This window comes from Patagioenas fasciata, chromosome 26 (assembly GCF_037038585.1).
Source record: "Patagioenas fasciata isolate bPatFas1 chromosome 26, bPatFas1.hap1, whole genome shotgun sequence".
NCBI classification, from domain to species: domain Eukaryota; kingdom Metazoa; phylum Chordata; class Aves; order Columbiformes; family Columbidae; genus Patagioenas; species Patagioenas fasciata.
Window position 1 is genome coordinate 798,602 of NC_092545.1, and position 21,810 is coordinate 820,411.

At 51.5% G+C, this 21,810-nt stretch overlaps 1 protein-coding gene, 1 long non-coding RNA gene and 1 pseudogene across 2 annotated transcripts in view; 1 reads left to right on the top strand and 2 right to left on the bottom strand.

Moving 5' to 3' along the window:
- The window catches only part of LOC136112157 (dynein axonemal heavy chain 9-like), a 50,868-nt pseudogene extending 45,013 nt beyond the window's left edge, over nucleotides 1-5,855 (bottom strand).
- LOC139825664 (uncharacterized) overlaps nucleotides 1-21,810 on the top strand; it is a 214,482-nt gene that overhangs the window by 152,538 nt on the left and 40,134 nt on the right. The gene's annotated exons all lie outside the window — the stretch shown is intronic.
- On the bottom strand, nucleotides 6,096-16,827 carry LOC139825637 (dynein axonemal heavy chain 9-like; the record flags this gene model as incomplete). The annotated part of the gene is made up of 8 exons (XM_071799277.1): nucleotides 6,096-6,532; nucleotides 7,257-7,373; nucleotides 9,254-9,421; nucleotides 11,935-12,168; nucleotides 12,362-12,573; nucleotides 14,206-14,336; nucleotides 15,819-15,977; nucleotides 16,631-16,827. Coding segments are annotated over 8 exons (1,377 nt in total), but the record flags the coding sequence as incomplete, so codon positions are not given.

Sequence of the window (21,810 nt, forward strand, 5' to 3'; positions counted from 1 at the left end):
CGGGTGTGGAGTCTCCTTCTCTGAGACATTGAAACCCGCCTGGACCCACCTGTGTGATCTGCTCTGTGACCCTGCGTGAGCAGGGGGGTTGGACTGGGAGATCTCCAGAGGTCTCTTCAGCCCTCACCAGTCTGGGATTCTGTGAAATCCTGTACGGCCTCTTTTGCCCTAACACAGAGCTAGCTCACCCTCCATCTTCCAGTTGAGTGTTTCTTCTGCCTTCTTCAGCTTCAAGTTAATATCCCACAGCTGCTCCTGTATGAGAGGGTATTCGACCTCCAGGACTGTCTTCAGGACCTTGTTGTATCTGTTCACCATCAGCTCCAAGTTGGCCGCCAGCTGCCGGTATGACTCCTTGGAGGAACAGATTTCTGCTGCCGTGGGTGGGATGGCTCCCAGCCGGCTGCCAGACAGGTAGCTCAGCTCCCTCAGCACCGACACCAGCTGCAGAAACAAGGCAGAGAGCTGAATGTGAGACAATCCTCCCCATTCACCTGGTAGACACCCTCCCGTCAATTCTGGGGATCTTAGGGGGTTCCTGCTGTTTTATTCACAAAGCAGTACGCTCTGAGAAGGGCCTGGACACCTCCTAGTCCAGACCATCTCCCTCCCATTGATCTTTGCCTCTGATTTGCTTCCCAATCAAAGACATATAGCTCTGTTAACTACCCAGCCAGCAAACCCTGTGCAGCCTCTAAAAGCCATGATGATCTCTGGTCTTCTCAGCTATCCTCATCAATACAGTCTTTCAGCAATACTGTGCCTGCAGGAGGAGGCACAACCAAAAGCATCTTTGAGTTGTGATGGAACGGGATTGAGTGGGTTATTAAACTATAAACCCAAGTAGAAGTGAGTCCCTGCAACAAACGGAGCAGCAAGGTCTTCCAACGCAATATATCACTTCTAAGACAAAAAAAAAAAATCTTTGCTCAGTTTAGTGGCTTGTGAGAGGGAAAATGCTCCTGAAACTGCACATTTTGGCTGGGTGACAGAAATTCAGTCTATTGTATGGGCAATGGCAGGGGTGAGGAGTATCTACAATACTAAAGTGACTATGTCCACAATGACAAGAAGAGGAAAGAAAGACGGAGCGCAGAAGGGTGAAGGGAGCAGTTTGAGGAGGTGGATGGAAGAGGATGGGATGGGAGGAAGGGAAAAGCAGGGGATTGAGGGAGCAGGAGGCCAAGTGAGATAGAACCAAACTCCCCTCCCTTTTATGCACTGGAATGTCTGAGACATCCCCACCATGGTGTCAAGGATGTCTTACCCTCTTTCCCTCTCCTCCATGGAAGGTGAGCTCTGGAAGATTCTTTAATGTTGAAGGGTTGCAAACACATCCTCCCTTTAGGCAAAATGAGGTGCTCCTATCTGCTCTGAAGGGCATGAAGGGGCTGCTAAGCAGGCACCTGAGGACATGAGGCAGTCCTCAGTATGGAAAGCTGAGAGCAGCGCAGAAGCACTCAGAGACTGGAGCTGAGAACATGCTCAGCACGTCACAGGCTCCAAACCCTGGCACCAGGGTGAAGGGTGGAAAACATCCCCTGGGGCCATTTGCTTCCCACCTTAGCAAGGAGATTCCAAGGAGCTGGACAAATCCTTTGTCTGAGAGCCAAGCTGGAATGAGCTCTGGAACCTCAACACTTTTCTCTAACAGCAGCAAGTCCCAGGGAAAGGGGGAAGTGTTTGATGTTTTCCCAGGCCCCTGAGATTCAGCACCTCCGCAGCAAATGGCATTTCACATTTGAGAGGCCCCAGCTCTCATCAGGCCCCAGAACCTTTGAATCCACCTCTGCACTCTGCTGGCTTGGACCCTGCCTCTGCTTTGGGCAGGGGGATGGTCAGGCCTCCCTGTGCTGGAGAGGGCAGCCCTAGGGAACAGAGACCTACTGGAAGCCTCCTGCACCACAATTAAGGAAATCCAACAGCCACAACACTGAAGTAACAAAACAAACCTTTCCTGGGATTTTTATACCCTTTCAGGAAGCTCAGATTTCAGGTAAACATAACACGAACCCACGTCTGTAGGATGATGCTCCTACGCTCCCCACACCAGCGTCAAACCAACCTGCTCTGGAGATGTTGACACCAGTTAACATCTGGCTACTCACAGACTTTCTGGCTTTAATTACAATCTGCGCTGCTTAAACTGTAATCCTGATATTTTACCAGGAGACAGAGCCCACAAAGGGGATGGTTAATTCATGTCACCCATCACAGATGCTCCAGGGACCTCAGCAGAACAGATCTAGTAGCGATCCCACCAGACTTGCCATGCACGGTGGGGCACAGCTTGGAGACGTGCCCTCCAGCAGGCAGGAAAGCTAGTTCTTACCTGGGGATCAAAATTAACTGTGATCAGTTTGGTTTCTGGATCTCGCCGGATAAGCGGTTGAGTAAGGTTGTACTGTGATTTTTCAGAGACTGTCTGGGACCAGTCTGCATAGAGCTTCTCCTGATACCTGCCGAAAAACAAACAAACAAATTAAAACATCCACCACGTAGCTGCCAAGCCCGCACACCAAGACATAGAACCAAATAAAAGCCAAGTCCACTTCTGAGGGCTGAAGAACATCAAGGAATATTTAAAACCCACCCACACCACCTCCATAAAGATCTTGGCTTCAAAGACAAACACCTGAAAACCAGTGACAGCATCAAGTCAGGAAAACAAAGATCCCCCAAGTACCATTCTTAGCAGAGGATTCAAATTTGGGGACAAACATTCAACAGCTCAGAGCAATCAGTTCAGTTTTAGCATCAAACATTAAGATATTAAGTGAGGTGCAACGAATCCCACTCCCACTTGTGGAATACACACATTACAGCCACGGTAAGTACACTGTGAATGGGCACAAGTGGATTGAGACTTCTGGTCAGCTCAGGTTTTCTACCACAGCATCTCCTACATCCAAAAGAATCTCGTTCCAACATTTCTGCTGGGCTGCACAGCCCCTGTCCCTCCCATGCAAACTTCTCATTTCAAGATATCACAGAAAGACTGTGGTGTGTAGCAAAGGATTCCTCCTCCTCTCTCATCACAAAATTCCTTCTGGCTTAGAAAGAGACATTCTCAGGCCCTGGGCTTGCAAATGTGCTGAAAGGTGGTTTAGAGAAGGAGAAGGAAATGGCCTCAAGTTGCACCAGGGGAGGTTCAGACTGGATATTAGGAAACATTTCTTCCCCAAAGGGCTGTCGGGCATTGGAACAGGCTGCGAGGGCAGTGGTGGAGTCATCATCCCTGGAGGGGTGGACAGACGTGGAGACGAGGTTCTCAGGGACACGGGGCAGTGCCAGGGTTGTGTTAATGGATGGACATGAGGGTCTCTTCCAACCAAAACAATTCTATGATTCTATAAGGTTTGGCTTTTTTTCATATAGTTACAGTCATGCCTGAGCCACCACTTACCTGTCGAGCAGCTGGATCATTTCTTCATACTTCTCTATCACCCTTCTTCCTTCAGCAGAGTCCAAGCAGCTGGTGGCACAACAGACAAGCTCAGCGTTACATTTAGCCCTGTGAGGCTGCAGTCTCTATTTACCCCTTCCCAAAACCACCCACCACCTTGCAGGCAGAGCCTGGCTGGGGATCTTACATTCCAACCCCACCATATCGCCCAAAACCATTTCACTGCACAAAAGCTCTCCAAGCCCCAGTGCGCCCTTTTGCGGGTGTTTGCATGGCAACTGGCAAATGAGAACCACGTCCTGGGGGAAGAACAAGGGCCCAGAGCTGCTGGAGGAACACTGGTCTCCGTAACATACTCAATGCTCCGGTGTTTGCACAGAGCAGGGCAACCTCTGCTCACCAGCCACCACTTTCTGAGGTCAAAGAGGCACAGAAAGAAGCAGAGTGTGGCTCCCGGCAGACGAAGCTCTTGGCGGTGCCCAATTCATGCCCCTCAAACCGAAGAGCAAAGGTGTCCCAGAGTGCGGGAGGCAGAGCCCTGGCCACGCTGCCAGGGCTGTACAGCCCAGGGAACAGCAGGCCAGAGGAATTCTTATCATGCTGTCTTTTCCCCACTGTTTCATCTACAGTATCCAAGTTTTCCTCAAGATGGTTGTTGATTTTGGAGGACATATTGACAAAACTTGAATTAACTTAACCAAAAGCTGGAAAAAAGGAGCGCCTGAGCAGTCACCGCTGGGCAAGTGCTGAGAAACCTGCTGCAAGTAAACAAGTCCTCTGAGCAAATCCAAGTAAATCCCAGCAAAACCACTTTTGTTTCTCCTTTTTAATCCTTTTTCCCTTTCAACAGCATCATGTCACCACCGTTGCAGAGCATGTTATTAACTACTCTAAACAGAGGACAGAAAATCAGTGTGAAATGCAGATCTGGGTCCTTCATGGTGGACAAAAATTTGCCATTTAGGTTCAAATCAGACATGATAACTTGGGCTCTGTGCTGGGAACAGCCCAAGAGTTTGTTTCATTGCACCAATGTCTTTGCTGCTGCAGAATAACTGTGCACTTAAAGACACTTAATGGCAAGATACAGTGAGAGAAGGTTACAAACATGGTACAGTGACGGTCAAGTACATTAAAAAAGTGGATCCATTTACACAGAATCCTGACCAGCACACGTGAAGCCATTCCTGTGAGCTACCAGGTGCAGTCCCTAGAACACCCTCAGTTGTCATAAGTCCAACACCGCCTTGCTTACAGAGCTCTTAAATGTTGTCTCAGGTGGTGCCAGCTGTGAGTATGAGGCCATACTTCCCTGACACCATCCGTTATAACAAGCATTTGGGTGATAAATATACCAGCATTGGTTTCTTTCCTTGATCTTGGGAGATGGCTCCTTTGTTTAACGCTGAGAAAGTTTTCTTCTGCCCAACAAAATGCTCGTCTGCTCCCCAACATGCAAACCCAGCTCCATCGACCCATCTCAGCTGAGTCCAGCCCAGCACTTCTCTGCTATTCACAGTTTGGATGATGCCAGAACCAGGACTTGCAGCTGAGGAGGTCCTGGAGAACATGCTGAGTGGGATTGCAGCAGGAAAGGTTCTGATACCTCTTTCAATTGCAACCCGGGAACTATGTCTGAAAGCTGAATAGCCCACTGTGCCTCTTAATCGCTTCAAAACAAATCCAGTTAATGAGTTTCTTAAAAAAAATAATGATCACAAGGAAGCTGAAAAGCACCAGTGCAACCACTTCACACCTCTTTGACTAAGAATTATTTCAGCTATAACCATGGGATAATGTTCACCACAGAAAGAAAATCAGATTGATTACAGAGAAGATAGCAAGGTGGTCATAAAGCAACTTAGCTGGAACAGACACGCACAGATGTGGGATGTGCCTGAAGTGATCAAACGGCACCTGGATTCGCGCTCGCAGCTCCTGCGCCCAGCGCAGCGCTCCAGCCACCGGCGGCATGTTCTTGTGCACAGGGGGGATCCTGGGGAGGGCACACTGGAACAGCATTTGACTGAACACTGCACTTGTAACCCCAAAGATGCAACAACAGAACCTCATTTGCAGAAAACTGCTCTGATTTCCCAGCTTCCTTCCTTAAATCCAACATCTGCCACACTGATGTAGGTCTGTGACCAAGGCAAGTGCCTCTGGATCTTGAATAAGGAGCTGAGATCGAACGAGAAGCCCAGACTATGTCCAAACCTGAGCTGATGTGAGGTGTCCCTTGCCTGGGACACATTCCCCGCCCCTCACAAACACTGACATAGGGATTTCTGACCAGGAGTTACTTCTGTCCGCCTTATCTAACAGCCACAGAACAATAACCACAAATTCACAGCAAATGATTCTCTCCATGATTCTCTCCAGTCCAGGACTTGTCTCGTTCCAGTATGATCTTTCTGAGGCAAGTAAATAGGTTATTGTTCAAAATGACACACTTGAATCCTCATAATCTGATAGAAATCCACCCATTCCCCCCTGTGCCAACAGTCACGGGGAATAATAAACTTGGAAAAGGCTGATTAAACCCTTGGTTACAAAGTCCCACTCGCATACTTTGCATTTTAAGCATTGTAAGGGAAACAAAATAAATTCATTCTGAGGAGCACATGAGTGGGTTTGCAGGTCCCATGGGGTGTTGGAGGCAGCACACAAATGTGGAGAGAAACCTCCTGTCACAGCCTCGCTGGGAGAAAAGCTCAGCATGTGTCTCCATTCCCAGTCACATATCATGCATACACATTTGAAAAAGGGTATTTTTACTCCTAACCAATTATTGGCTTTAATACTAAGAACAGAGCTTTCCCAGGCATTTCCATTGCCACTAGGAGCTACAGAGGCTGAAAACATCTGCAATTTGTAAAGTTTTGGGTTCCTTAGAAAAATAAATCATTTCCCCCCCAAATTAATCTCAATCAAACTCCCTGTAAAACCCATTTTACTCAGCACGTTCTACCTACCGAGCCTCAGCTCTGCCTGGATGTGCCGGGAGTAGATCAGCCTGGCGTGGTCCAGGGCCCTGCTGAACATGCTGATGAGGACGGAGTATTTGCCAGCAGCATCTGCAGCGACTACCGGTCGCTCCAAAAGGCTCCCGAACATGTCCAGCAGCTGTTGGGGTGAACACGCAGGAAAAGAAGAGGGGAAAAATTTACAACCCCGACTCCTGCAGAGAGATCAGCTGGGACCTTCCTCCCCAGCCCAGAGGCTTCAATACTGTCCGCACCGATGGGCACTTTGGAAAAAGGAAATTTGCTCCCTTTGTTACGGGGCCTCTCAGACTTTCTCTGGGGTTGGACCACATTCCAACTGTTGTTCTTCAAATGCTTCAAGATTTTCTATTTTTTTCAAAAAACTTACAAAGATAAACACTGTCACTTGCTAAAGTCTTTTCTACAAATGCTTATATTGATTTTTTTAAAAAAATACCATTTATTATTTCTGCAAGATAGATTAATTGATAAATAAACCAGCTTTGTTTCTAGAAAACCTGTTTCCAAAACTGAAACAGATCCATGTATTAATAATATTAACAAATTGATACTAACAATATCAATTCTCACCAGGAAATCCTAGAAAAAGCATGATTTCCCCCAACTTGCAGAGAGAGACACAAATATATCTCCTGGCATCCAAAAGCTTTGTGAGGGACCCACCAGCCTGAGCATCCCAAACCAAGAGCAGCCCAAAAGCTACAAGTCCCACTGTCCCACCAGCAAACACCAGCCCCATGTGCCTGTGGCTCCAGCACTGCCTGGTCTCCTCAGCGTGATTCTCACCGAGCCGGGTGCCCTGATTTCCCTTTTAGGGAAGAGCAAGGGAGCGATAAACAAACCTTGAAGGCGTGGTCCAAGTTGGAGGCGTCATCAAAAGCCTGGATGAAAATGGTGCCCAGCCGACGGTCCATGTCTTCTACTTTCTGCTGGAAACCAAAGGCATCCTGCTCAAAGTCCTGCACAAAGGCAAAACACAAGCTGTGAGGCTGCAAGATGGCACTAGGAAGGTACCTGTAACTCCTCGATCCAGAGATGCCCTCTCTTATTCACCGTGAACTAAGCCACTCCTCTGGCCAATCTTCAGCCATCGCAACGTGGCAAAGTCCTCACGAAGCTTGAGAACATTTCTGTGCTGTCCCATGGCTGAGATGTTGGCCCTTTCTCTGGGAGGGACCCTTTGGTCCTGAGGGCTTTCCACAGCCCACATGGCACTATCTTCAGCCTACAGGCAAGATGGACTATTTCCACACCCTCTCCCCCACCACTTGGCCTGAAGACCACACCATCATCCAGAAAACCCACGGATGCACCTGCTGAGTCCCAAATCCAACCTACTTTCAAGTCAAAACAAGCCTGTGGTTCCATGGTGAGCTGGTTGTGAGTGAGGCAGTTTCAAAACACTCGCACAGGTTGCCCAGAGAGGCTGTGGAGTCTCCACACTTGGACATAGGTAATCTTGGAGATATTTCACCTGACCAGTCACAGTCCTGCTCTAGCTGAGCCTGCTTTGAGCAGGGAAGGTGGACTGGGTGATCTCCAGAGGTCCTTTTCAAACTCAACAGTACTGGGTTTCTGTAATTTCCATCATCTTCTTGCACTGCTTTTCTTGCTTCAATTGTAATAAATCCTTTGAACTTCAAGAGTAACATCTATATTTGTTTTCCTACACGTAAAAGAGTCCAAATCAAAGACTGAACTTGACAGTCCGTGACAGTCCTTCTGTTCTAGCTTGGACAAAACCACTAAAAATGAGGTCATGTGTCTCTTTTCCAAAGGACAAAGTGCAAGGAAATAGCTTTTACTATTGCTACTGCTGAGCTCCAGCAGATCCAGATGCCATGTTTTAGCTAAAAAAAACGGCTCCAGCAGTGGCAGAGGGTGCAAAACTAGAGCACTGAAAGAACAAACATGACTCAGAGTCACACAAATGGCCATGGGGTCACCAAACCCAAGCCACCTCCTGCAGAGCCACTGTCACCTCTCCTCTGTGCCTGCCCTGCTGAAGGAGGGGTGCTATGGAGCAAGCAGCTTTCCAGCAAGAAACACTGGGGACGTGCCACCCCCTGCAGAGATGTACTGGGAGCTGCAGGAAGCAAAGCACGAGCCACCCATCCCCACACCAGGCAGGTCCCAGAGGGCTGGGAATATTCCTTTAATTAAAGCACTACTGATAATAAAATAGAGCATCCTTGAATTCTGAGAGCCCCAGATGCCATGTGTTCATCTAGGCAGGAGCGAACACATCCCAGAGATGATCTGAGTTGGCCCTCATCAGGCAAACTACCTTGTTTTTCCAAAACTAAGACAGAGTCTTATATTAATTTTTGCTGCAAAAGATGCTTACTTTTTTACATGTATAGCTGCCTGGACCCTATTTAAATTGACTTTTTTATGAACTGTAACTAGGGCTAATTTTTTGAATAGGGTTCATATTTCAAGCATCCTGAAAAATCATGCTATAGCTTGTTTTTGGGGTAGGTCTTATTTTTGGGGAAACATGGTAAATACCAAGAGCAGGAAAGCAAAGAGATGTGGGTGTTGGTATAGCTCTTATACCTCAGCAAGCACCATGTACAGCAAAAGCTTGTGCATAACTCATGGAAATCCCAGTTTCCCAGCTGCACTGATCTAAGGTGCTGATCTAGCAAGATATGTTAGATATAGACGTGCAAGAAGTCCCAAATCTCTGCAGGAAAGGCCAGCGGCTCCCTGTTCCCTCCAGTACCAGATCAGATCATAACGAAAGGAGGAAAGAGCTGGGAAGAAGATAGCAGGAAACTGCTGCTTTGGAAACATGCACATGTTCCTGATGTTCCCGCAAACTGGTCCCACCTACCGTGTTGGTCAGGTCAAGACAGTCATAGGTTCGCTCTGAAAACACCTTGTATGCCTCCTGGAATTCCTCATACATGTCCAGGACCTGCTGGCCCAGGGTCTTCCCTTTAATCCCACTGAATTCAATTTTCTCCAGCTTCATCAAGTCCAAGGAAGTTGCCAGGAGATCCTTCAAAGTCAACGGAGGGAGACACAGGTCATGATGTTGACAAAAGAAGATGACAACAGTTGTCACGACAGAGTTGCACTTGCTGAGGGACCTTCCCAAGCACAGCGCTGGTGCTCAGGCTGGGTGGCAGGGATGGGAAGGGGGGAGCCTGATCTGCCTGTCCTGAGCATCAGTGGCTGCTCATAACACGTCCCTGCCCAGTGAGACCTGCTGCAGCCACTAGAAATACCATGACAACTGTAAAATCGCTTTTAAGTGTATTTAAAGGACAGATCCAAAGCAGGATATGAGACTCTTATATGTCATCCAGCATAGCTAAGAATCCCAATTTTATAGGTATTAACCAAGGACAGATTTCTAATGTTTACAGGTACCCAAACTGTCCAAAGCTCCTGCGCAGTCAAACCTCCACGTGTCCAAGTGGGTGTTGCAGCACCTGCCCCGCTGGCCCTCTCTGCTGAGGTGGCACACGGGTCCTTCCCTTCCCTTCCCTTCCCATCCTCTGCAGCCTGGCAGTGTCACCTCTTGGGAAAATGTCCCGCTCCCCCAGTGGTGGTGGCAGCACTGGGCAGCTCTGCTGCCATCCCACCTCATCTGTCTCCCTAGGTAGGGCCAAGTAAGGGCTGGTTGAACATCCACTGTCTCAGAGGACCAGGAGAAATGTGCACAGGAATGTACTGGTGGCCACTCTCTGCTTGCACTTGTCCTGGGGCCACCCGAGCAGGGCAGCAGGTTTTACCACAGACACGTAATATGAAACAGTGCAACGAACCAAAGGAAAGGGATCCTTCCCTCTTCACGTGCTCATGGGCTACCCATGCACCAGTGTAACTGCAGCTTTTATGAAAATTCGAAAACAAATGCACATATGCATTCATATTCACTTCGACACACCAGCACATCCGCTTGAACAAATACCTAGTAAGGCAAAAAAATAATGTGGAAATACCAGTTGTCCCTTGCTTTGTCTTGCAAGGTTGCTTGAAATGAAGTGATGAGGGGAAATTGAGACGGAGAGAGATGCAGCAGTTTTCCTCATTAACAGGCTGGTGTGCACTATGCTTTTAATTATTGTTTTACAGCTCACTCCGCAGGCTCTCCCTCTGACTCCAGATACTGCAGCTTCTACTGTCCCTGGAGTGTGGGACAGCCACGGAAGGAGGAAACAGACACTGGTCAAAACGCACAGTGCCCCAGCTCAAAACCTCCCCACTGGCTTTTGTCTGCAGCCCATATCCACAGTGTGCCCATGGCATCCATGGAATCCCAGCAGTCAGTGCCCCAGAGCCTTTACAGGGTCCCAGTAAACCTGTCACCAACACTGTCCTCATGATAACCTGCAGTTATTCCTGTGTCTATTTATATTCCTCTCTACACTGACCAGCCTAATTTGGTTTATTTCACATCAAACCCTACTGGAAACCATCATTATGAATACTTTTAAAATAGGCACCAGTCATGACAGTTTTCAACATAGTTAATTAAGGAACACATAAAAGTATATGGCACATTTAAAGCAGTAAAACTGCAAACACCAGCAACCTGTACACTGGCCATCCAACCCTACACACTGAGAACGCAGCAACAATCAACAAAGAAATTCATTTGGGATGTGTGTGGAGAGCAGATGAATGTGTGTGGTTAGCCACGTGAGAGATAACAGGTACATGCAAGGTCTGTACAAGAGGTACATACAGTATCTGTATAAGAGGTATATACAGTGTCTGTATAACAGGTACATATGGTGTCTGTATGTCTGTGGTCTCCAGACACAGCCATGTGGTAAGGAGAGCATAGGGAGCTCCCACATTCACACTCAGACCTGCTCTCTGCAGAACATCTCCTGTGGCTCAAGGAGCCCTTGGCCACACTGGGAGCTCAGGGATGACACCCCAATGTCCCTGCCTCAGGTGACAGATCTGGCAAACAGGGACACCCCTGAGCCACAGCACCCCAGTTTGATGGACTATGAGGATGCGAAGGGACAACCTGGTGAGGAACGTGTCCCTGCTCCTCCCCAGGCCCACGTGGCACAGCCAAGGGGATCCTGCCATCTGGCCTCTCCAAGACAGGCAGGACCCAGCTCTAGGGTGTCATAGAATCATAGAACCATTTCAGTTGGAGGAGACCCTTAAGATCATTGAGTCCAACCATAACCTAAATCTGTCTCTGATGGCACCAGGAGACCTGGGAGATTACATTGCTTTATTTACAGCTGTGCAAACCACACCTCCAGTAATCCTCCTTTTCTTGCCCCAACAGGAGCAAGGAGTCCAACGGGACTCCTGAGAGCAAAAAACACACCTATCAACCTGACCAGCTTACATATGCACTGAGCAGGACATAGTAAAACACAGTCTTAGACTCGCTGTAACAGGAGACCTAACAGCAAAAGAGTGGCCCCATTCCCTGGTATCAGGTGAAGCTATAGAAAGGAAAGATGCCAGCAAGTGATCTCCTGGCTACAGAGTTCTCCTGACGGTTTGCAATGTTTTTCAAGACCAGAGTCTCACCTCCACCATCTCCAGTCTCTTCAGGAAGGTGTCCAGCCTCGCAAACACCATCGTGGAGCTGAAGTCCCACTCCCTCACTTCTTGGCCTGGTTCATAATACATGTGCAGTTTTTCCCTTCTCTCCTCAAATGCCTCTTTGAACATGTTCAGGATACCGAGCACCATTCGCACCTTGCCCAGGCTCTCCTCCATGTCCCCTTTCAGAAGGTCTTCTGGAGACAGGTACACCAGGGCCTGGAAGAGCAAAATCACACCTGAGAGGTCACTAATGCCATCATGGAAAACAAGGACTTCTTGTGTTGAACACATTTGAACCTGTTTATTAAGTTAAATGTTGCCTAAAGAATCACTTTTCCAGGGAAGGACAATAGGAAGAAGGGGAGAGGGGACACAGGGGACTGCAAACACAGGCATCACAGCCACAGACCTGCTCAATGAGAAGGTTGCAGATCTCCTGGAGCAGCACCACTATCCGCACGGGCATGTTGTAGTGCTTGGAGGTGACCCAGATCAAACACACCACGTGGAGCAGGGGGAGCAGGAAAGGCTTCACCTCGCTGAACTCAACCCTCTCTACGTCTTCCAAGCGGCGCTTGAGGGGTGTCAGGTGCAGGTGAACGTCCTGAGCTTCAGTCAAAGCTGTGTTGAGAGACGTGAGAAGCGGTAAGAACCACCCAGCTGCGGTGTGCTGGGTTCCCAGCTAGGTGCTGGCCTCACCACATGGAAAAGTGCCTGGGAAAAGAAACTGTCCTGACAAGCACTGAGCACCCTCAGCCACCTGTGTGCTGCAGGTCACTCACTCGTGAACATCACTCACCTGCGGCAGTAACCAGAACAGAAATAAGCTGATGTGATGGCAGGGGACAGGGAGCTGGGACAGGGCTTCGTGGAGAGCCTGAGTCCACAACTGCTAAAAAGTCACACGGAATTTGCCCAACAGCACCAAAAATACAGTGCTGCCATGGCTGTGAGCCATGGCCTTGCTGTACAGCACGACAGGCTGTACAGCCTTGGCCTGAGCCCTTTTTAGCTCAGTTTTGGCTCAAGCAACTCCTTGTCCAGTGGGCAGATGACGACGGCCCCACCAGTCCTGACTGTAATAGAAAACCTGTCAACAGTAAAGCAACTGATGTCTGACTCGTCGAAAGCTTTAGCTTAGCTCTGTACAGCTGTGTGGTTTTACCCTGAAGAATTACCCCAGAGCGCAAGCATTAATAAAACCAGATCGTTGTGCAATTAAACCTGTGGACCAACAAGAAGTGACAGAAGTGCTTGAATGCATGCAAAAATAACCCCTAAGGCCCAAGACCAAGGAAGAAGAGACTCCCACTATCAGCATCACCCTCCCAGCAAATCCACCAACAGCAGCCACACCAGTACAATGCCAGGGAAAGGGGCAGAGACTTAAAAGCAGGTGCACACAAATCTGAACTGCGCTGTAATGGAAATTAACAATTATAGTCCAAATTATCCAATTAGGGTTAGTATCGCTGTAGCCGGATTAAAACCAAATATTTGTTGTATTTTGATTAAACCCTTAAAGTATTAATTAGTTTAACAATGAACCCTTGGCTCCTTATATAAGGGGTGTTTCTCCAGCCCATTTAAACGGCACAATGCAGAGTGTGACACAGATCCTTAAGAGATTCAATGTTTGCACGTGAAGTGGTGAAGAACAGTGTTTTCTGCCAGCACGTGCACAGCTAACACAGTCTAGATGGTTTCATTGTGCCAGAGAGCAGCTGGGTTGGACATGGATGTCCAGCTGTGTTGGTCTGCAGGGACAGACCAGCAGGACTACACTGTTTTTCACTACAGACAGGGATTTGCAATATTTCCTTGGGCTGCGCTCAACTCCCCTAAGCAAAGCAAAGCAAGGAAATTCGGGCTGCAGTGGCCAAAGCCTGAGAAGCAGCGCTCTAACAAAGCAGTCTTAGGTACAAGATCTGTCCTCTTAGTCTGAACTCCCATTCCTGCATAATAACACCAGAGGAGCTGGTGGAAGTTGAGGTGAGTCCTGTTAGAGTAATGCAAACACTTTATTACAGCAGAATAAATTCCCAAACCCATTCACCCTGAACTTTGGCAAGAGTCTGGCTCAACAGACCAGCGATGGAGCTTGTCCCAGCCTGGAAACAAAAGCCTAGACTCAAGCACAAGCAGCCCAGTCTCAATTCACAAACTAGAAAGATTTGGCTTGAAATCAGTCACACCAGGCCATGAAGAAAGGCCAGAAGCCAGCACTGTGGTAAAGTTGCCCCAGCATCTCACCTGCCTCAACATCCATTAGCATGGTTTTGAAGGCTGGGATGTAGCTGCTCTCAACTCTCTCCAGCAGCTCCATCATGTTCCTGACCTTCCTCGTTGTCAGCTGGTTGTAAATGCATTCCAGGTCATCACACCTACAGCAACCGAGACACAGAATCACAGAATCAGTTGGTTGGAAGAGACCCTCAAGATCATCGAGTCCAACCATAACCTAACCCCTGGCACTGCCCCATGTCCCTGAGAATGTCATCTCTGTGACTGTTCAACCCCTCCAGGAATGGTGACTCCACCACTGCCCTGGGCAGCCTGTTCCAATGCTTCACAACCCCTTCTAGGAAGAAATGTTTCCTAATATCCAACCTCAGCCTCCCCTGGCGCAACTTGAGGCCGTTTCCTCTCATCCTGGCGCTTGTTCCTGGGGAGCAGAGCCCGACCCCCCCTGGCTCCAAGCTCCTTTCAGGCAGTGCAGAGATCAGAAGGTCTCCCCTCAGCTCCTGTTCTCCAGCTGAACCCCCCAGGTCCCTCAGCCACTCCCATCACACTTGTGCTCCAGCCCCTCACCAGCTCTATTCCCTTCTCTCAACTCACTCCACTACCTCAAGGTCTTTCTTGGCCTGAGGGGCCCAAAACTGATTTGAGGTTTGGCTTCCCCAGCGCTGAGTACAGTGGGACAGTCATTGCCCTGGGCCTGCTGGCCACACTGTTCTTGATGCACACCAGGATGCTGGTGGCCATGTTACCCACCTACACTGGGCCATCAGCTGTCCCCCAACATCATCTGTTTCCCCTGGGCCTGATTCAGGGCTTCCTCCAGCTACACATGGACTGTGGAAATGGGAGAAAGCTGCATGAGGCACAGACAAACCCTACAGGACAGAAAGTGCTGAGTTCAGCATGACAGCAGCTCTGCTACTGACAGAACATCGCTGAAAAAAAGCCATCGTGTTTCTGCAGGCATTAGCAACAGCTCTCCAGCCAGCAGGGCTTTGCCCCGAGTCAGCCTGAACCAGTACAGCACAAAGGTTTTCAAAGGGCAGGAGGAAATACCACTCCCAGGCTCCTGAGCATCTAAAGCCCCTCTGGCCCTGACAGATGAACAGCAGCCAGCTGAGATGCACCATTTCCAGACAGCCCCCAGCAGGTGTCCATCAGCAATTACTCCTGTGGATGGCTCCTAGTGAACAGTGACCAAAGAGTGCCCAGAGCGGGTGTGGAGTCTCCTTCTCTGAGACATTCGAACCCACCTGGACCCACCTGTGTGATCTGCTCTGTGACCCTGCGTGAGCAGGGCTTGGACTGGGGGATCTGCAGAGGTCCCTTCAGCCCAGCCAGCCTGGGATCCTGTAAAGGGCATTTCTGAAAAAAGTCCCTTGAGGTGTAGCCCCTGTGGTGGGGCTAAGTTAAAACACAGCCAGCTGCCCAGTGACCTCCCAGGCACTTTGCAGATCATGATGATTTTCTGTGCGGGAGCAATTTTCCTTAGTTGAAGCCTACATGAACCCCAAGTGGCCTGTTCTTCTCAACTCATGGAATTAGCAGCTCCACCACCAGCACTCTCCCTCTACACAAAACCAGCACCACAGGGCACCATGCACTGGCCAGGCTGCTCTGGGTACCTGTTCTTCCAGAACTCCAGCTCCACCTTCGGGTTCGGATTGCTGCCTTGCAGGAGAGGCTCTGAAGACTCTTTCTTCAGTGCCTCCTGGATCTGGTGGCTCCAGTCTATGATGGCCGACTCCATGGCATACACCAGAGATTTATCTATCCGTTCCATGCTGTAGTAAACAGAGTACGTGATTAACTTTGTTGATGTGCATTGCTCAGTTGGATCTACTTCCAATGGCCGTGTGGGCAGCTGGATTTTACAGGGTTTCACATTTCAAAACCACAAAACAATCAAACCCCATAAGATTTTGTCACTGGTTTAATATAGGAATTACACTCTGGAGAAAATGGCTGAATGTCTGCAGCAGTGTGGGCAACAACACTGTTCATAAAGTGAATGGTGGAAATGAAGAGCCAGTCGCCACCTCTCTGCACAGCCAGTCATTGTCACATCAGATCCATTCAGGTTCAGGATCTGACCTGGAGACTCACACATCCAGCAAGATTCTCTCTCCCCATACCATTCTCCCTCAAAATATTCTACATCCCTGCAGTCATTAACTCACTTAATTCAGCAAGAAACACCACCAAGTGGGCTGGGAAGCTGAGGACAGGTCACCCCACTGCCTTGGAAGCAGTAACTTCTCACAAAATCCCACCCGCACCACGTCCTGTCTGAGGAGTGATTCATTCCACTGCACCCACACATCTCCTGGGGTTCCACAGGGGCACGCACGCAGCCCAGACACGATGACAACTTGATGTACAAACGCATCTGCTTCTCTGGACCTTCCAGAACCTGTTATTTTGGGGTGGTACTCACGATTTCTCATTTTCCAGATCAATGTCCTCAATTCCCTCTGAGCCAGCTGGGAGAGGCAGCAAGGTCTTGCCGTCTACTTGGCCAACAACTGTGAAAATGGTACTTTTGAGGTTGTGGACATGACGCACGATGTCTTGTGACACCACTTGTGGCCAGCCCTGATGGTTCTTCTTGTTCGTTAGGATGGGCACGATCACCTACAGCGGGAGTCACGGAAGACCAATGGAGAAAAAAGTGCAGCAGGAGACGGACGGGCCACCAGGCTCTGAGGTCTGTGCTTGGCCAAGCCTGGAGACCCATATTCATTGCTGTCTCAAGCAGTTCCCATGTGAAATAGAGGCAGCTGATGATGAATGGGCATCTCTACAGGCCCACTTTATACAGCAGAACACCCTTTTCCCCAAATCCAAGCAGCCAAGGAGGGTGGAAGCCAGTAGGCAAAGTGAGCAGCCCCATCCCCAGGCTCTCCCAGCCTTTCAAGCCCGCAACTGGAGATGGCCCCATGGGCTGCTGTCCCTTGCCCTCACAACTGTCCCCGGTGCTTGGTCCCCATGTCCCTGCCCATGGGCACAGCCGTCAGGCTGCCCTTTGAGCCTGCCAGGGCTGGGCTGAGCTCAGTGTGCTGCAAGGGAAGGTCTGCTGGTACCCCCTGGGATACACTGGTGGTGAGGGTCCCCCAGGTCCCAGCTGCAGCCCACCAAACAGGAGCTTTGCCTTTATCAGCACTTTTACTGACCCGGCAGCATGGGGTTGTGGGGCTGGTCGGGGTTTGCCCAGATTTGAGCTGCTTTTGGCTTGTTTGAGCTGTGACAGCAACACCGTGTCTGTCACCTATCCTGGCTGGCTCTGCACTGGGACCAGCCTGTGGCAACAGCCTAACAAAGCCAGGTTGTCCCTAGTGACAAACAACAGCCCTTTGTGTTACTGGACTCAGGGTGGGGGTAGGGGAGGGGGGGGAGGTGACTAAAGGCATAAAAATAGCTGCAAATGGACATAAAATTGAAACGCAATAAAGCAGCTCAGCACCTCCATGGTGCTGTCCCAGGATGCTGAAGACTCTTTGGAACTGTGGCTGGCTCTGTAGACCCGAAGAAGACCCGACCAGCCACCTTCGTGCCCAGGGAGCCGTGGGAAGGGGGAGCACAACCCCAGGGAACACACGGGCAGGTGCTGACGAGTTCACCTTCAGCAGTTTTAGCTGCATTATTAGCAAGATGTGTCTCTATTACTTAAAGCATGTGGACTGCTAATGCCAGTGATGTTGTAACCAGGCAAATGATAGCCGTTCATTTTCTTTCTGACTGTTAAAATGATAACTGGACTCAGGATGAAGCCCCAGCCCACAGAGCAGGTGTGTTCCCTTCGGCACCGCAGGAGTGAAGCAACAAGTGGACAAGGTCACCAGCTGTGACCCCTCACTGAATAAAGACAAAGTGTGGGCAGAGGAACACACGACCCCAACCCCAGGAAATTCAAGACCTTTTTCACCTTCACGCAGACCCACCCCATCTGCCTGACCCAGCACCACCGCTGCTTTTGCCTTCAAGTGAAGCTTGAGAGGAAAATAGGATGAAAACCAGGCACAATCTGCTCCCTGCAGAAATACTGCATGTCTGCACAGGGGAGAGCAAAGCCTGCAAACACGCAGCTGGGACGCACAATCCCGGCTCCCAAAGGCATTCAGAAAACAGGATTTAACAGGATCTGCCAAAGTGTTCCTACCCCACCATCTACCCATAGCAGACGGTGCTTGCAATGCTATTGGCCAGCCGTGATGCAAAACCACTGTTTGTGCAGACTTCGCAAGACCACGGGGCTCATCAAAACAAAAGCTCCCCGTATAAATAATGTGTTTTCTCACAAAACCAGGATAACCAGTCTGGCAGCCTGCTCTTGGGAATCCAATCTATCAGTCACCATCTTAATATACCAAACATCATGATCAGAGCTTCTCAAATCCAGCAGCTCCTCTGCTTTCCCATTACAGCCTCATTCCTGAGACTTCTCCCGGTGAGGAGCCATCAGGAATAAACCGAAACAACATTGTCTAGTTCAGGCTAATAACACAGCAAAGCAAAAGCACTCGAACCTCTTGACGATCTCTTTAAGAAAACATCAGCCCACCTGAGATAACCCGACACTGAGCTACAGGAGGCTCCTGAACATCACAAAACACTTTTTCACTATGAGAGTAATCGAGCACTGGCCCAGGTTGCTCAAAGAGGTTGTGAAGTCTCCATCCTTAGAGATAATGAAGAGCTACCTGGACATGGCCCTGGGCAACTGGCTCTGGATGGCCCTGCTTGAGCAGGGGTTTGGAGTAGGTGACCTGCAGATGTCCCCTCCAGCACCTGTGGGTACATCAGTCCCACAAGGACCCCACTGATAGACAGAGCTGATGTGGATCAGCATTCAGGTGGTTTATATGAGTTCTAAAGCCGTCCATGGTACTGCAAAGGGCAGAGTTAAGGGTACAAGTGCATCAGCAGAGAAGGGAGGGAGGCCAAGGAGCCTGTCTGTAGGAGGGGACACCTTCCCCGCTGCCATGTGCGAGGGGCACCCGGTACTCATGGGTGCCAGGGCTCCCTCTGCACCTCCGGGGCTGCCCAGGCCTCACAGGATCCCAGCCTGGTTAGGTTGAAGGGATCTCTGCAGATCCCCCAGTCCAAGCCCTGCTCACGCAGGGTCACAGAGCAGATCACACAGGTGGGTCCAGGCGAGTTTCAATGTCTCAGAGAAGGAGACTCCACACCCGCCCTGGGCAGCCTGGGCCAGGCTCTGCCATCTCCCAGCAAACAAATTTCTCCTCATGTTGAGCCTGCCCCCGTGGCCCCTCATCCTCACCTCCTCCACGAGGGCGGCAAAGTGCCGCAGGGCATCGGCGGGCAGGTCCCCGCAGAGCAGCTCCCCGGGGCCGGCGCCGGGGGCCCGCAGGAAGAACAGCCCCTTGCGGCGGGCGGCGGGGGGCGGCGGGGGCGGCCCCAGCTCCAGCTCCCCGGCCGGGCCCCGCCAGAGCAGCAGCGCCGGCCCCGCCGGCCCCGCCAGGAAGCTCCGCAGCAGCGGCCCCGCCGCCTCCCCGCCTGCCCAGCGCTCCCAGCGCTCCGCCGGCACCCCCAGCCCCCGCGCCGCGCACCGGCACAGCCGCTCGGCGCCGGGCACCGGCTCCACCGCCTGCTCCATCCGGCCGGCACCGGCGGGTGTTTGCGGGGAAGAGCCGCGTTGCCCGGGGGAAGGGACACTGCGAGGAGCCGGGGGCGGGCCGGGGCGGGACCCAGCTCGCCTGGGAGACGCAGCTGCCCCGGGCAACCACGGGTATCAACACAAGCTGGGGATGGAGGGCCTGAGAGCAGCCCTGCGAAGGACTTGGGGGTGCTGGGGGATGCTCCCTCTGGGGGGGGTCTGGATACCACTGGATCCACCTGGGCACCCCCAAAGTGGCTTTTTAGCACTTATTTTTCTCCTGAAAAAGCAAACACAGTGGGGCTTTCTCCCATCCTGCCCCATGGAACCCCACTCAGACCACACCAGTGCTTGGTTGCCCATCACCATTTATTGCAGCTGCTGCCTGCTCAGCGCCCAGGGCAGTGGGACCGGGCCCGAGACCCCCATCCTGCCCGGCTGTCAGGGAGTGATTCACTGCGGGGGGTGGAAACTGGGGATCCCGTACCCCTATATATATGCTAAACCAAATTATTCGGTTGCAAGCAGTGGTTGAAATAATAAGCAACCAGACGGCTGAGGCACCGAATCTCATAGCGAGACAATTGTCTCAGACCAGAGCTGCAGTGTACCAAAATCAGGGAGCGTGAGATTGGCTTTTAGCTGAAGAGAGGGGGGCGTCTGTGGGAAACTGAATACTTCGGAGTGTTGTTTGGAAAGAGATAACGATGGGGAAGCCATAATGAAAATAGCAGAGGAGATAAAACGCGTTGCACATGTACCAGTACAGAAATGGAATTCTATACTTACTAGCCATTGGTGGGGTAACTTATTTGGGGGAGCCTGGTGGAAGAAAATAGGCTTCATGATAGTATGTGCATTTCTGGGTTTACTGTTTGTGCCACGTACGACCCCGTGCTTTGTTCAGTTAATACATTCAGTAGTCCAAGTCCTCCCCACCCCCCGCCAGCGAGTTCGCCTCCCCCCCGGGAAGCCGGGGCGTCCCTGCCGGCTCCGTGCCCGGGGTGGACGGGGGTGGACGGCGGGGGGGGGTGGACGGGGGCGGGGGGGGCACGCGGGCGTCCCGCGGTTTCTCAGCCCCGCTGTCGGAGGCCTAACCCCCTCACCTGCCCGTGCTGCCGCCTCCCGCGCTTCTTCCTCGGTGGCTCGCTCGCTCGGTCCCTCGGCCCGCTGCCCGCCCCGGCCGCGGGCTGAAGAAGAAACCGACCCCGCCAGCGGCTTTGCCTCCCCCCGGGGAGGCATAGAGACACCGCGTCCCCGTCCCCGTCTCCCCGTCCCGGCCCGCCTGCCTCCCTGCCTACCCGCGCGCGGGGTTCCTCGGCCGATCGGCAAGACGCTCCCGCGCTGGCCTCCCCGCGACCGCCCGCCCGACGGGCTTGACTCCGAGCGACTGACCGTTGGGCACCTGGCGGGGGGCAGGGGGCCGGTTGCCGGGCGGCGGGGAGAGCGCGCATGCGCGGCGCGCGCAGTTGCCGACCCCCTCCGGCCCTTCCCGCGGGTGGGCCGGAGGGGGCGGGGGGCAAGGCGAGGGCGGGAGAGACCGCGCTTTGGGGTGCGGGCGGGGAGGGGGGGTGTTTGTGCTCGCCGTGCAGTCTGAGCCGGAAGACGAAGTGAAATTATACGGCGGCGGCGGCGGCAGGTGCGGGTGGGGGGCACGACGACACCACCACGACCCCGCCGCCCCTGCCGAAATAAACCCCCACCAAAAAAAAAAAAAACACCGCCACGAAACCCGCATCCCCACGCCACGCGCGAGCCCCGAAACTCCAGACACGGACTCGCCGAGCGTGTGCACGGATCGCGAGGGTCGAAAAGCTCGACTCGTAGAGTCGCGTACACTGTCCCGCAGCCACCCGCGAGAGGCTCGCTCGGTCGCGTCCAGATCCTGTCCCTGCGTAGGACCAACCGCCCCGCCGTTCCGGTTCAGTCCTTGCCCGCCGGTCCCACTTACTTAGACTAAGCCTAAAATGCACAGATCTCTCCATAAGGATGGGTTTTAT